At 34.6% G+C, this 16,184-nt stretch overlaps 2 protein-coding genes across 5 annotated transcripts; one reads left to right on the forward strand and one right to left on the reverse strand.

The window, feature by feature from the left end:
- Positions 1–4,401: 4,401 nt before the first annotated feature.
- Positions 4,402–5,647, reverse strand: LOC119641242 (WD repeat and FYVE domain-containing protein 2-like). Of its 3 annotated transcripts, XR_005247808.1 has the most exons (3): positions 5,440–5,647; positions 5,116–5,380; positions 4,402–4,906 (listed from the first exon to the last, which is right to left on the reverse strand). XR_005247808.1 is itself a non-coding variant. In XM_038039814.1 (2 exons), exons 1-2 carry the CDS (start codon positions 5,636–5,638, stop codon positions 5,332–5,334), a joined length of 204 nt encoding a protein of 67 aa, XP_037895742.1. In that variant the 5' UTR covers positions 5,639–5,647; the 3' UTR covers positions 4,402–5,331. The 3 variants fall into 3 exon arrangements, 1 of the variants encoding a protein (XP_037895742.1); XR_005247807.1 differs by having other exon boundaries at positions 4,402–5,380; XM_038039814.1 differs by having other exon boundaries at positions 4,402–5,380; positions 5,484–5,647.
- Positions 5,648–6,225: 578 nt separating this feature from the next.
- Positions 6,226–13,337, forward strand: LOC119641236 (catenin delta-2). 2 transcript variants are annotated; one of them, XM_038039802.1, is made up of 4 exons: positions 6,226–6,612; positions 10,283–11,175; positions 11,238–11,791; positions 11,855–13,337. In XM_038039802.1, exons 2-4 carry the CDS (start codon positions 10,310–10,312, stop codon positions 12,883–12,885), a joined length of 2,451 nt encoding a protein of 816 aa, XP_037895730.1. In that variant the 5' UTR covers positions 6,226–6,612; positions 10,283–10,309; the 3' UTR covers positions 12,886–13,337. The 2 variants fall into 2 exon arrangements, with proteins under 2 accessions (XP_037895730.1, XP_037895731.1); XM_038039803.1 differs by lacking the exon at positions 6,226–6,612 and adding an exon at positions 6,669–6,868.
- Positions 13,338–16,184: the final 2,847 nt, after the last annotated feature.

The following is a 16,184-nucleotide window of genomic DNA, read 5'->3' on the forward strand; positions in this document are numbered from 1 at the left end:
GTCTAAGAATTCAATTCATTAGTCTAAAATTAAAATAATAATAATAACAATAATAATACCTACATACCATGGAAAGAAAAAAGAATGGAAAAAAGTCGTTAGAAAAGGCAAGACAAGTCACCGTGCTCAACTATCCGACGAGCAAGGGTATGAAGTTATATTTAAATATAAATAGCAAAGACACCAACTAAAATTTTGTACAGAGCTTTGTAAAGCCATTAACAGAATTCTGTTAAACGAAGTCTCGGAGGGATTTAACTCAAAATACAAATAAAATGGAACTTTTCGAGAATTTTTTTGCAAATTATTATAAGCAAAACATGACTTTTTGTAAATTAATTAATATTCCAACCAAAACTTGGTTACACTATGCCATAAATGAGGTTGATAAAGCGAAAGTTTGCATGTCCCTTGAAAAAATGACACTAGCACAGAGTGAATCTTCTATTAATAGCCTTTCCAACGGTGTGCAGGTTATATTAAGTTTTGCCTCTAGAAATTTTTTACTTAGCCTACACCATGTTAAGTATAGAAATGGTGGTAGTGAAAAGGTCTTAAAAACCAACGTAACAATTCAACTTTTTGAAGCTCTAAAGAAAGATCACCTTATTTTTGAGACTAATATTCAAGAAGCATTAAAATTACCTGCCAAATTTTTACCTTCACTATGCAAGTACTAAGAACGCACCATTCATTGGCTTCTGCAAAGAGAACAACATGTGCATAGTTTCCCGCCTATTTCATTAAACTCCAAGCCAGAGACGCACAAGATAGAGAGACCGGCCGATATCGTATTGCCTCGTATTGCCGGTAAAACCGTGGAAATTCTAGCATTAATAGTACTCCATCCGCGCTTAAATGTACAGGTACCCAGTTTCATAGAATCACTCTTACAAAACTCAGCAGCAAAACGTAAAAGAATGGTAAAAGAAGTATTTTGCGTATGTAATTCGGATTCCAAACGGAATTTGATTTCGTGTACCAAATGCTGCCTATGGCAACACAAGAACTGTGTCAATAAATATGAAAAAGATAATGATGGTGTAGAACGCGTTTATTTCTGTCCAGCCTGCTGGCAATATATGTTGGAAAACATTTATTAAAATTCATAAAACTTTTGTTAAGCAATAAAAAGCAACGTATGCATATAACCTATATACAGGAAATTTCAAAATGAATGGATATCTTTTATACCACGGGACGTTTTCAAGCTTGTTAAGTAGAATTGCTATTGAAATATGGCATTTAATACGAGGCACATGTATTATTTTATGATTTCCAGTGCTATCGATTACAAACACTCCACATGGTGGAGTGGAACATCGACAGGCACGTGCAGCCAACAGTGCAGAAAAATATTTTTTGAACATATATTTGTATAATCTATTGTGCCTTTAGAGAATAAGCGTATAAAGTATGGTGCCTTTTGAGAATAAGCGTATATTTGGTTTTCAATAATTTTTAAAAAGATTTTAAATTCCAAAAAACTTTTTTTGAGTTCTTTTTTTATAAAATTTTACATTCATTACATTGCATTGTATAATTGGTCTATTCCATTTATTTTCAGGTTCGTCTCTTATTATTTATTTATTATATATACATATTTATTATATTTTATTACTTTTATAATTTTATTCTGAGCCGCTAGCGTGTGTTGCTAGTGCTCAATGTCTTTTCTTTTTTTTAGTCTAAGAATTTATTTCATTAGTCTAAAATTATAATAATAATAATATAATATAATTTTATTCTATACTTTATTACAAATGATTCATAACTAAGGCTTATGTGGCGAATATACCAGACGAAGTTTTTAGTAGGATTTAAAAAAATACCTTTAGATGGGAAAAACAGTATCAGGTGACACCTGACAAACTGACGAAGCAAATAAAACAGTAACGGCTAAGAGAGTTTTATTTAAGTTAAAGACGATTTTAGGTATAAGTTGAAGATATTAAAATGTCAATAGAGCACCGTTCGCTAACCAATGTGGGCGTATCTGCGATACGCAAAAGAATGGATTTGGAATAACAAGAATGCTGCAAGCCGATTCAGATATAGAGGCTACAATAGAAGGCGGGCACACGGCAACATACACATCATAGTCCTACTATACGATTACACATCCTGTGTGCGTTCGTGAGTAAATTTAAACAGACAATCGGCAATCCAACTAAGTACGAAGACGCCCAACTTTAGATTCTGGGCGCGGAGAGGCTGCATGCCGTCAAGGTCAACACCGTGGACGACTGCCCCTACGATGCATTTCTATAATAACATAAATCCAGCAACACTTCAAGTGACAATTAATGGATATGTCCTTGCATTCGGCACGCATAGCGCTTGCTACATGACCGCCATGCTTACCACGTTCGCGAACCTTTTCCACCAGACCTTCATAACCAGCATCACATGGGAGGAGTTCAAATCCGAATTAAAAGACGTCGGCAATTATTTGAAGGCACATTTAAGGCCAGACCTCTTATCGGCGGACACATGGTTCATTATAACCAATTTCATTCATTTAATAGATGAGTTAGCGGAGGCTCACCTTAGCACAATTATCGTGTCGTACAGCGTAAGCCAGGACCTCTCGGAAAGGCTTTCGCTATAAGATGAGACACCACCGCCAAAAAAAGAACGAGGTCATCAATGGAAATTTCAGCATTAATCGAAAAACTGACGAACCAACAGGTGGCTAAGTGGGCAAGCGGTTTCAGGACGGATGACTACTACCTCACCGACAAAATGGACTACAAAATTGTCCAGGCCGAAGAAAAGTTTTCACCATTCCACCACGCTGAGATATCCTTCGACGATCTCTTCACAGGCTATCTAAACAATGCAGAAGAAGACTAACTGCGGCTGCGCACAGAATACGGAATCGTGCGATATACCGGTGAGCAACTAGAATGGCAAGAGTGCTTACGAGATCTAACACTGAAGGAAGATGACATTTGCGAAGAGGTAAGCGGTCAAAAGATTGCTAAGGACCCCAGACACTTGTGGCATATCAGATTTTCTGATTACATAAATTTTTTTTATTGTATATAAAAACCAAGTGAAACGAAAATTTGAAAATTTAGCAAATATCAATTGATTTTACTTGGACATTTTTCAAAGCTATATGCCTGAGAAAAGATTACATTTACGATGCGAAGCTGATACGCACAAATGATAGGAGGCGATTGCAATCTTCAAAAAGTATTGTAGAAAAAATTGATTGACGTACTGTGAATTATAAATGAACGTTTAGTTTATATTAAGTGTACCGCAGTTTAGCCCTAAGCTGCTCGGCTTCAGTACGCCAACTCTAACCGTCTCATGCAGTGCCAATGAAGCTCGGCAAGAGACGCTCCCTAACTTTAAGCTTAGGCGGATTTAACGCCTTAATAAAACAGCGAGTTAATACGCTTGATTGAATTGCTGTCAAACAATTCATTTTATTCAATTCTTGCCTGGCTATTTATACACGAATTATTACACTAAATTATGCTAACGTAAACAAATAGTAATTGTTTTGATTGGGGCGCCTGGCATCGTATTGCATTTCGTAATGCAATACCCAGCCAGTTGAAGTGCGACAAAATTTTTGTTTTACTTTTTTTTTTTTTTGTTACAGAATTATGCAAATTTAGCATAAGTCGCACGTCAAAGTGGATGCATACGACGGTATGCGATCACACTACAGTATATATATGTCGTAGTGCCATTTTCTTCGCCTATTTACAGTTGACAGGTATCTTTGACATAACCAATGCCTGTACCTCTTGATGGCATATATGACAAATAGATTCGAAGAATTATATTTCAATAATAATCTATATACAAACAATGTATAAAAGATGCGTACCACGTATTAATATTTAAAAAAAAATTATATTGTAATATATAATATATATATATATATATGTAGATATATAATTAATAAAATTTATAATAACTCTGTTTTAACCCTTTTTAGAAAGCCTTAATAAGAAAGATTAATAAATTGCTTTAGCTGTACGAGTTTCTCTTGGAGTGTAATCGCATATTGTTGTTATGTGTTATGTTTAAAGTGTGACAGAATTATGTAAAATCAGCATAATTCATTTATATAAACAAGATTATATATTACATTTCAAGCACTTGTATGAATATATGGAAAGAATTAACATGAGATTAATATGAGATTTTCATTTTTCCCAGATAATCCCAGTTTATATATTACTAAGATATTACTAAGATAAATATTCTCATATATACTACGAGCTTTTGGTTTTTCCATTCCTTTGCCGCTACGCGAATACTCTATATAATCTTCGGTTTGGGCCAACAGTAGCGATTTAGGTGGTGCTTGCAAATGTTCTTCAATGTTCTTCACCTCCATACTTTTCCACAATATGTTCCTTCGTCTGAAAAAAATAAAATATATTATTGCACGGTTGTAATTGAGATCTCTAAATACTTTACGAATTTTTATATCTTTAAACAATTTGATGTAAGGTTATAAATTCAGCGGATAAAACATTCTATATGTCGGGGGGGGGGCAGATCAATGTCCCAATTGTATTCCCGGACCCAACGGGGCCGCTATGGGCGTGGCAGCTGAACATTCTCAATATTTTGCGGCTTGGTATTCCCTTTTTTTTTTCATCAGCAGTTCCTAGAGGAATTGCAGTGTTCTTTAAGTCATCTTCTTATCGGTATGCGGTTTGAAGGAGAGGTCAATGGCAAAATTTGTCGAACCAAACCTTTGAGTTGCCGTTGAAGTTTTAAATGGGTTATCTATGGACGCTCTATCAATTAAAAAGCCCCCCTTAAGGATTGTTTTTTGGCTTTGCGAATTGTACGCCATCTTTCGGGAGCAATTCAAAACGGTCACTACCTCCCATAAAATTGCCAGTTTTAATAGAAAAATTGCAAGATTCTAAACAGGATTTCAGATTTAATGTAAGTTTTTCATGAAGCGCATATCAACATCTAATATATTTTTTTTATGCTTTTCTCAGATTAAAGTTATTTTGACGGAACATGCGAAACATTTCTTAAATTTTTTCTATAAATCATGGATTTTCATTGTTTCTGCATGTACATTATGATGAATAAAGACAATATATTTTATTATAAACTTTTTACCGCTCATCCACACGTGGTTTCTTTTTGGGATTCTTTCGACGGATCAGGTCACATGTACCATAGTAATTGTACGGTTCATCCCCAATGTCGCTACTTATCTCCGAATCGCTAGATTCTGTGCCCAGGCTGGTTTGCGAGCAGGTGATTTTTTAATATCGGTCAATGGTTTAAACGTATCTATGTACATCGACCTATCTTAACATCTATATGACAAATTCATGGCCAATACTGCCGGGAATCACGTTTTAACCATATCCTCAGACTTCTGTGAAATGCGGTATATTAAGCACAATACTTTTGAAAATTTAATTAAATTAAGCTCACAGTGAAAGCGAAGAGAGTTTACGGATGTTGACGTCATCACTTACTTATGGTATGATACGCTGATTACTCCACTTTCACCGGGTATTAATATGGCGGCATTGATATCATCACCGCTCCCTTTTAGTTTGCTTAATAATTCAGGCTTCCTGGTGCTAAAGCGAATATTGTTTCGTTGGGCAGGCTTTATTTCGGCAGACATTCTTATCACAAATCCTTCTATTATCAGTTTCCCTTTTCAAGTACTTGGCTTTAACCGATGTGAATTGATGCAAGTACCATATGTTCAGCACAGAGTTGTTTTTAATAAATTTATGATGTTAATGTGAAATGAATGAAAACACTCATAAGCAACAAATTTTTCTTTGAATTTGAATAAAATCAAGTCGCTTGTGTCTGAAAATAACCAAGGTTGAAATTTTTTGAATTTGAAATAAATTCAATTCACTCAAATAAAACAGAGTTTGTTGCACATTCCTTAAAATAAATGCTAAGAAAGCTGAGAGAACGCTGTATTTGTTGTAAAAGTTTTTTCAAATTATTTATTTTGCTGCTGGCAACATTTTTAAAATTTTCTAAAAACTTTATTGAATCGAATAGTGCTATTTTATTAATAATTAACTACTACTAATTTTTACATCCGCGTCTCTGCTATTTGTGAAGTCCGCTTTATTGGTAAAGTAAAAATATATCGAAATTAGGCATATTTATATAAAAATTAACAGAATTGCATGAGAAAAATTGGTATGAATATTTTATGAAGTATTAAAAAATGCCATATGAATTGATTTTAATAAAAATTCTTCACTACTGGCAATACCAAAGTGCAATTAAAGTTTTTTCGCGACTGAGAGAGAAACATAATTAATTCCAATTGAAACAAATGCACTTTAAGTGTTTTTATAAAATTAGAAGTAAAGTTAAAGTAAATGTAAAATACATTTAGTACATTATTATTTATACAGTTAAAGGAAATATAACAGTGAAATTATGTTGGAAAAGTTTTATACGTGAGAAAGTCGGAAACAAGTTAAAGAAGAAAACGTCTTTTTTTCTTTTTACTACTACTGTTGCAAGAAAAGAAGACGAACGACGATACAACAATCACACACATCATCACATAAAAATATAGAAAAGACAAAAAGTCTCATACACATAATTACATTTAAGTTGCAGGTAAATAAACGATAATTAAATTTTTTTTTTTTTTCTAAATTTCGATTATAATCTTATATTGAGGTCCTGTTAAATTAAATTTGATTAAAGTTATAAGGAATTCGATTCCTAAATGTGTGCTGGTGTTCGTTTGTGTCTACATAATTATGAGTCAATGCTAAACAGTAAACAACAAAATATGTATGCACTTACATACGTATAAAATCGTACAAAAAAAAAGAAGAAAATATGAAAAACAAAAACTTAGTTTTTATGTGTAAGTATGTTATGTGGTGTTGTTGGTATACTTATGCTTTACCATATCCGTAATTGGGTATACATATGTATTTATGTATATTAGTAGATATATCGAAGTTCCCTTAAACGTGTATGTATATATGGACGTAAAAAAATTTCATACCATCAACATTTCAAAGTTTGAAAAATCAATATCGTCGAAGAAATGTGTGTAAAATTTACAAACAGTAAATATTATAAGTATTCATGATGCATACAGATACAGTTTCAATACCCTACATCTCTCAAGACAAAACCATATTAACGGATCAGAATTACAATTATATTTGCAGATATATCTAGTAGGGGTTTTTTAGTTCTTGAGTATAAATGATATGTGGGTGAAAAGTGAAATTGATGAATTCTTAAATTTCATTATAATATTTCTTTCATTAAATACAAAACAGAAAAAATGCAAAACAAATGGCGAATAGGCTGAAATACTTCTTCTTTCCTGCTGTCTTATTGATTATTTCGATATACCGCGGTAGTCGTGAATGCATGCCTGCGGTAACTCTCAAGAAAACATAATTAGAATCCATATCGTCATTCTCTCCAAGTTTCAAGAACGGTATGCTATACAGTAGAAATTCGCCGTTTTCATTCATATTTGAACAAATTTTTAATGACAAAAGTGATGAACCAAAGAGTTAAGGTGGGTGCAAGGAAGACTAATATCCACAATATATCTTAATTTTTTCGTAAATTATCATACTGAACCTGTAACAAATTTAGTTAATTTTTCGGTCATAATACATATGTGCAGTAGACTCTTATATTTTGCTTGATCATATTGCCCACCAAATTAAAAATAGTAGGGGCTTGACTGGTTTGTATCAGTGGATAGATTCAAAATTAAGAATTTCACTTTTCTTAAAGATAATTCAGAAATGCTGTTACGCCAAGAACACCCCTAAGAATTAAGTAGTAGAGAAAGCTTTTCAAATATTAAATATATATATATATATACTTTTCTTTTTTTGAGTGAATGGTTGCATTAGTTTCTGACAGAAAGACGCGGCTTATCTATGAACATTTAAAATCCTTCGTTATATCAATTTACCAACATAGGCAAAGTTGAAAATTTTCGTTTTGACAAAAAACAACTCTGTTGTTTAATTGAAAAATCTTCGGATTCTTTTCAATTGCAATGGCTTACACGGCGGTTATAATTTTTCATTAGATGCATATCCCAAACACAAGAAGAATGGAAACAATCGATGTCAAGGCTAACGAATTGGGCAAATATCTCAACTATCTTTACCTTAACTTCATGATTTTTCCTTTTTAAAAACCACTATGGATAAAGTCAGGAAATTTATTTAGAGAAAGAAAATGGTTCAGTGAGTGTCCCTATTTATTATTATTTTGCTTAAAAAATCCTTCCTCTGCGACACTTATAACATCTAGACTGAAATGGTTTTTTAGTGACCAATATGCGACGGAATACTTAGATGAAAACAAACAAATTTTCATTTATTTGTTATACACAAGAAAGAGGAAGAGTGGAACATACAATTTGTATAAAAGAAACCTATTCAGGTTCTCTGGATCTTACTTGTTTATTGATGGTATCACTCCGTAGCGTAAAAAAAACTGAAGCAAGGAATTATTAATTGAGTATAATTAAACTGAATCAAGTTTTATGTCAGCTAGAACTAGACGTTAGTTGCAGTACTCCTAACAATTAAGGTAAATCAATGATATCAATAAATTGAACATAAAATGTGAATTCCAAGCTAAAGCTACAATTTAGATATCAGTTTTTCTTTGAGATTTTTCAAGGAAAAATCTCTCAGGTAATTACCCAGAACGCTGATTGAGCAGATTTCGAAAAGATGAATAGCAAAAATGGAGCAAATTTGCTTCTTAAACGCTTGGCTTATACAGTACCTGGAAAAAGAGGCAATATTAAAAAACCTATGTTAAACCTTTCCTTTAATGCAAAGTTAAAAATTTAGTTTTGTGTAATAACATTAAAAAATATATAAATCATAAATTATCACAAAAACTTTTGCACTTTTGTCTCGAGTTATCCTTTTTTTTTACAAGTTTGCAAAATTAAATTTAAAAATTTAAAAATTTCTTACTATATCAGATATTAAAAAATCGTCAGTTTTCCTGTCCCGTTTTCTTTAAATTATGCTTCTATATCTAAAGGTGTTCAATATTCCTTCCAGTCAGTAAACATGATTCTTATTCGCTTCCCGCTTCCCTTTTCCCAAAAAAAATTATTATCACCTCATTTAAGTAGTCACACCTGATTTGCTTCATTAAAGAGACTGTTCTATGCGACTGTGCGACATATTTCTTAATTAAAATGCTTTGCTAAATTTGTCCCAGATTTGTACTGTGCAGAAAGATGAACTGGATAACCTATAAAACAACAAATTTAGATCGCTATTTGTTTTAGCTCCAAAATTAATTTTCCAGCTTTTTCTCCTTTACCTTTAAATGCGCGCTTACTTATAGACATTAAAAATAAAAGAAGAACGCCTATGTCAAATAGCAATTTTTTATCTCGATTTTTTTACGATTGCGACATTTATGCTACACATCATATCTACGTAAGTATAATTATATTCCTTGTGTACGCATATTTTTCTTAACCATTGTTGAACATCAATATGCGTTAGTTTAGCTGGTCTATGCATATACATGATGAAGGTATTTTCAGTTTAACATTTCATTTCAATTATTAATATATTGAATGTAGCGACCAAGCATCCAGCTTGCAAGCCACTAAATAAAACTAAGGCACGTAACGGGTGGCAAAATTTTACGTTGCTGATGCTTCTTCTATTTCGTCTTATTTCTCTTCTCTTATTATTTTTTTTCTAACTGACATTTTACGCCCAATTTTCATACATATGAATTCCACTTGCGCTTTTTTTTTGTCTTGTTCATCTCCTGTTATATACATCCCAAGACAGAAAGGAGAGCGAACAAAAGCAAGAAAAGTTTAGATGAAAACGAAATAAAATTTTTGTCGGAAAAACTCATAAAGTTTTAAAAGAAAAAAATGATTTACAAACAAAAGGAGAATTTGCTGTTCGGAAGATGAAACTGATGATCTGTAAACGTTATTAGACCACGAACGTACATGAATTAAGGAAAATACTCGTACTCGTTTTATTAAATTATTAAACCGGCAGTTATGTATAACGGGCGTATGCTAATACCATTACACTAAGGGATTTTGCTTTTTCGTCGTATTACCAAGGTTTTGGTAAAACAGAAAATTTTTATTAAAATCTTTTACTCCTTTGCGCTGTATTTTTTTCGCAGTGCATTTGTGTTAACCCAAGCCGCGTTGAGGAAAGAAAAGCGCTCTAGGAGCACGACCATATACGTCAGCCGTATATATATATTCACGGTTCTTTTTTTTTTTAAGTTTTAGTACTTTAAATATTAACACGGTATGGAGCCTTCAGTATGCATATCTGATGAAGCCGATTTCGATGGCCAGAACACAGCCCTGCAAGATTACGGTCAGTATACGACAGTGTATCCGAATGCACCGTTGTATGCGACTAAAGCACCAGCCGGTGTGGCTGTTTCCCGTATTGGCTCACAGTGCTCATATCGCACTGAGCATAGTTCGGCTGCGAAAATTATAGGCTCACAAAATAATTTGACTAGCTCTGTACAAGAGCTGAGTAATCCCGTGGGGCTGCCTACCGATCAAGCAGCCATGATGCCCACCCTACGTTACATACAGCCCACACAATATGAGGAAATGTCCGAGTACGGTATAAATCCAGTAATGCCATTTCCTTCAGATGGTCAATATGCTGAGGACTCGCCTGTGGCCTATGGTTACGTATCAGAAGCTAATTACGTGATGCCGACAGTGAGTGCCAAGACAAATGCTTACGGGGCGAGACCGTCAATGTTCGATGATAATCGTAATGGTGCTGAAGCCGCTAGTGCCATGGGCCTTGCTCCGCAGGCCTTTGAAGATCCTCATGATTTTCAAAATAAAATGTCGCAGCTAACCATCAGTTCATTTGGTGTCGTTTCACAACATATGCGTAATGGAGGCAAAGATGAATTAGTTGATGGTTCTTGTAGCGATATATGCTCGACTATGCGATGGCGTGACCCAAATTTATCGGAAGTCATCAGCTTTTTAAATAATCCGAATAATGCCATTAAGGCGAACGCGGCTGCCTATCTACAGCATTTATGTTACATGGACGATCCCATAAAACAACGAACTCGTATTCTAGGAGGTATACCGCCACTAATAAGGTTGCTCTCCTATGAAGCGCCAGAGATTTACAAGTAAGTTTAAAATGATTTTTAAGATTTCATTGCAATAAAATTATTTAACTGATATTTTGCAGAAATGCGTGCGGAGCCTTGCGTAATTTATCTTATGGTCGTCAAAATGATGAAAACAAACGTGAAATTAAAAACGCCGGTGGCCTGGCCGCTCTTGTTAATTTATTGTGCCGCACTCAAGAATCTGAAGTCAGGGAATTAGTGACGGGTGTCTTATGGAATATGTCTTCATGTGAGGATATCAAACGTTATATCATTGATGAATGTTTGGCTGCCATTGTTAGTAATATTATTCATCCACATTCCGGCTGGGACCCCGTTTGTCCCGGTGATACATGTTTTTCCACCGTATTTCGCAATGCTTCCGGCGTTTTGCGTAACGTCAGCTCGGCCGGCGAATATGCACGCACTCAACTGCGTAATTATGACCATTTAGTCGAGTGCCTGTTGTATGTTGTAAGACAAGCGATTGAGAAGAATAACATCAGCAACAAGACTGTCGAAAACTGTGTTTGTATATTGCGTAATCTTTCATATCGCTGCCAGGAAGTTGAGGATCCCAACTACGATAAGCAACCGAACGCGGTACCCACGCGGGCTTTATCCTCCAGCAAAGGTACATTTAAATTTATGTTCTTTCTCAAATGGTCATCTAATTACAGCTTTTTCGAATTTCTAGGAGAGAACCTTGGTTGTTTCGGCACTAGTAAAAAGAAAAAGGCTCAAGCTCAAAGTGAACAAAACGAAAGTGCTCTTGCTACTGTGGGACATGCTGGTGCGGCCAAAAATACTGCCGATGTGACCGTCAATAGAGGTCCCCTGAAAGGCTATGAACACTTATGGCAACCGGAAGTTGTGCAATACTATTTGGCTCTATTACAGAGCTGTTCCAATCCCGAAACATTAGAGGCGGCCGCCGGTGCTATACAAAACTTATCAGCCTGCTATTGGCAGCCAAGCATAGATATTAGAGCTGCAGTACGTAAGGAAAAAGGTCTGCCAATTTTAGTGGAATTGTTAAGAATGGAAGTGGATCGAGTTGTGTGTGCTGTTGCCACCGCTTTAAGAAATTTAGCTATAGATCAGCGTAATAAGGAACTCATTGGCAAATATGCTATGCGTGATTTGGTGCAAAAATTGCCGTCGGGCAATCCACAACATGATCAAAATACATCGGACGACACTATAACCGCCGTATTGGCTACCATTAATGAGGTGATCAAGAAAAATGCGGAATTCTCGCGTTCGCTCTTAGATGCCGGCGGTGTAGAACGCCTTATGAATATAACCAGTCAACGCCAAAAATATACAAACTGTGTGAATAAGTTTGCTAGTCAGGTCTTGTTTACAATGTGGCAACATCATGAACTACGTGATGTGTACAAAAAGCATGGTTGGAAAGAACAGGATTTCGTTACCAAATTCATCGATTCTCACAGTGCTTCAGCACATTCACCGAATAACTCGAATAGTACTTTAAACCGGCCTATGGCTTCACAAGGTCGAACCCGTTATGAAGACCGTACCATACAGCGTGGTAACAATACGTCGACGGGACGTAATAAAGAGGATTCTCAGCAGCAGCAACAACAACAACAATCACAAGGAGCGCAGCAACAACGGGCTTGTCAAGATACACAAATGTTGCGACAAATGGTTGGGGGAGGCGATCACAATCCACACCCTTACGCAAACAATGGTCGTGTCTAAAAATAGGACAATAAAAGGAAAAATAACAACGTTCGTGCCTATTAAAAAGGTGGATAGATGAAATATGCTTGAAATGATTTAGTCGTAGGAAGCGATGACACGATGATGTCCATCACAGGGCCAAAATAGCATTAGCCTTGAATAGCAATAGCACGATGAAAGAAACGATGGTGGTGATGATGATGATGATGACGACAACAATGAAGGCGTAGCAATAACGATATGTATATACTCGGCAGCGTTAGCATTCGTATTCAGATTAATTAACAGCACCTTACATAAAATTATGTACATATTTAGAGATTCACAAACACCCTAAATACATTCATCACATACACGCATACACAAACAAAACACACGAACAGGAATACATCCACGACACAGTTTATTACTTAATGAGCGCACATACGGCTTACGTAAACAATAGAATAAAAAGGAAAATAAATACAAAAGATGCTTTCAAAGTCAAGATTGGTCAAGACCAAAAACCGATTATAAACATTTACATAAAATAAATTGTTTAAGTCCCGGGCTACAGAAAAGAAATCTAGCATCTTTCGTTGCGAAACTAAGAATATCAGTTTATTCAAGGATGTTCAAATTCGAGTTGATGTTCACAGTTTCTATTCAAAAACATTCACAAATGATTTAAAATAGTTGATGAACGCTTGTTGTTGCTTCAACTAACAAAAATTTTAAGATCGAAAAAGCAACGAAGGGAATCGGATTAATTTAAAATTCCATTGCAAAGCCCAAAATGACAAAAAGAGCGAAAATCATCAGCTTTTCATACCCTGTACCACTTGTTGTGTTACAGGCCATACTAAGTTTGTGCGCACGCAGAACGGATTAAGACAGGCCAAGTTTCTGCTACACCGATCGAAGCTTGTCTGTCTATCTGCATCTTTTACTGTACCAATTCGATTCAGAATCGGAGGTGTTTGAATTTGCGCTAAGATTGTCTGTCCGTCTGTTCGTCTTGTTTTTGTATGTTCAACCTACTGGCTCCGATTTTTGAGGTATTTTAATGAAATTTGGTATACTGGCTTAATGTTTTATCTAAAAATCGAAGCGATATCCCCTGATGGATTTTAGTTCCTTTGATATCGAGACTCTTTTTCCATTTTGGAGCACTTCGCAGAATAAATTATATTTGTGTTGGTCAAATTACAATAAAAAGACCAGCCAATGCGTACACAAAAAGGTTTATTTTTAACAAGGGACTACTCGTACCCCCTGAAAAAGATAACGCGCGCTATAAGCAATATTTGCCTAATAAGTCTCACAAGTGGGGCTGCAACCCTATTCCTTTTATTTAGTCTCACGCATATGCATTCCGCAATTGCTCATTATTGATACCCAAATCCCGTAATTTAAGGTTTGAAACTTTTAAAGCTTCTGTTTCTTTTGGTAGAGTCAAGTTCTGATTTCCTTCGCGCAATTTCTCCTTTTTTCAGAGATGGTAGTTTAATTTCTTCTCCATCTTGTTGTTGGTCCACAGAATTTTTGATTTTTCCGCTCAACTCTTGTATTTCGGTCTCATATTCTTTGCACTGACGTTCTTTAGCAATGTTTGACAACAATAATTACGCTAGCCATATTCCTTGTATCAGAACAATAGTCGAAACAATCTTCCAAGGCTTAACAAATTTCCATTTGAATGGTTTGGTGCTATCTGGGTGGGCATCTTATGTCCACTGAGAACATGTCGCCTGGTGCATTAATGGCTTTTCTAGCAGCAGCACAAGGTGTGCAAAGACGGTACTACATTATTTTATTGTCTTTCTTTATTTATATTATTATAAAATCCTCTCTTCTCGATGTTGCCTTTGTTTAATGTTATACAATTAAACAAAAAGAATAAGAATGTGCACAGAGTTGCTTGCAATTAATTATTTCTCTGGCGAAATTAATAATAATAATAATAATATAATTATTTCTCTGGCGAAATTAATAATAATAATAATAATAATAATATAATAATAGTAATAATAATACTATTTTGTTATTGTTTTTTACTACTTTGATTTGCATCTCTTGTGATAGTTCATCTTGACGATAAGCAACGGCAACAACAATATATATAGAAGAAGAAGAACAAGAAGAATTAAAAATCAAAATATTGAATTTGAAAAAGGGCTGAGAAAGTAGAATCCCCAAAGTTGAATGAAAACATTGGTAATTCAAAAAGATATCGCTTTAGAAAAAAGTATGGGTCGATACGAAGATGAAATAATGTCCTTAGTGGATTCTCGGCCTTATGTGCAGACGACAATAAGCAATTTTGACAATTTAACAGCATCTCATAAATTTACAGCAGTCATGAATTACTATCACAGTCTGCTGAAAGTGAATTTCATATCGCTGATGAAGAGTTAATCGAATGTTGTGATAAAACGGAAGATTCGATGAAAGAAGTAAAAAACATAAACGCATCAGAAGAAGGAGATCATAATGACAACAAAAAAGAAAACAATTGTGGATATAATATTTGAGGACTTTTCTACATCGCCTTTTAACAGTATCACCCGAGAGAAAGTTAAAGAATTTGGAACGGTCCCCTTTATTTATTTTACGGGGTAAACCTAAGAAAAACTACAGCCGTGAATTTAGAGAAAAGGCAAAATTGGCTCTTTTATACGATCCTACGCCAGAAAGTAAGTGACTCTTTATAGGCTTTTTTTAACAACCCTAACTTTGTACATTCTTTTTAGGAAAAGCTTTAGATCGAGGTTCTGACGATATCGAGAAAAAGGACACTTACAACGTAAATCAAAGTAAGTTGTTTTTAAAATTTGTGAAGACACAACATTTAAGTTAATTTAAGTTAATTTAAAATTTTTCAGCTTTGGCGCCATCTAATCAGTGTGAAACTGAGATAGTAGATGAACAACAATTTTCCCCATACGTCTAAGTTCCCAGTAAATGAGCAGATAACCCAGGGTAGGGCATTGATATTCCTTACATTTTATCATGCTTATCATTTTATTATTACTTTGATTGGCTTTATTATACTTATACTAAATTTTATTATTAATTAATATAAGATTTGCATTAAGAGCCAATTGAACTCGACTGTTATTTGTTTAGTTGAGTTTCTAGTTTAAGTAGAATAAATAAATAAATAAATAAATAAATAAATGATTTAAAGGTAAACACAGACACAATATTAGTGGGTACTCCAAGAGCTTGGTGCTGAGAGAAACTAATGTTGCATTAGGACTTCAAAAAGCTAGCGGAGAACGGCCTGAGTTGGGAGTAGGTAAAAACACAGTTGGCCTGAATGAAATTTTTATTGA

Source organism: Glossina fuscipes, unplaced genomic scaffold (assembly GCF_014805625.2).
Source record: "Glossina fuscipes isolate IAEA_lab_2018 unplaced genomic scaffold, Yale_Gfus_2 147, whole genome shotgun sequence".
Taxonomy (NCBI): domain Eukaryota; kingdom Metazoa; phylum Arthropoda; class Insecta; order Diptera; family Glossinidae; genus Glossina; species Glossina fuscipes.

Bases quoted from the DNA above. Each gene is read 5' to 3' on its own strand.
- LOC119641242 (XM_038039814.1), bottom strand. From the start codon at position 5,638: ATGTCTGCCGAAATAAAGCCTGCCCAACGAAACAATATTCGCTTTAGC. The intron at 5,381-5,483 runs GTAAGTGATGAC...CGCATTTCACAG, and splicing joins ATCAGCGTATCATACCATAA to AAGTCTGAGGATATGGTTAA.
- LOC119641236 (XM_038039802.1), top strand. From the start codon at position 10,310: ATGGAGCCTTCAGTATGCATATCTGATGAAGCCGATTTCGATGGCCAG. The intron at 11,176-11,237 runs GTAAGTTTAAAA...GATATTTTGCAG, and splicing joins GAAGCGCCAGAGATTTACAA to AAATGCGTGCGGAGCCTTGC. The intron at 11,792-11,854 runs GTACATTTAAAT...TCGAATTTCTAG, and splicing joins GGCTTTATCCTCCAGCAAAG to GAGAGAACCTTGGTTGTTTC.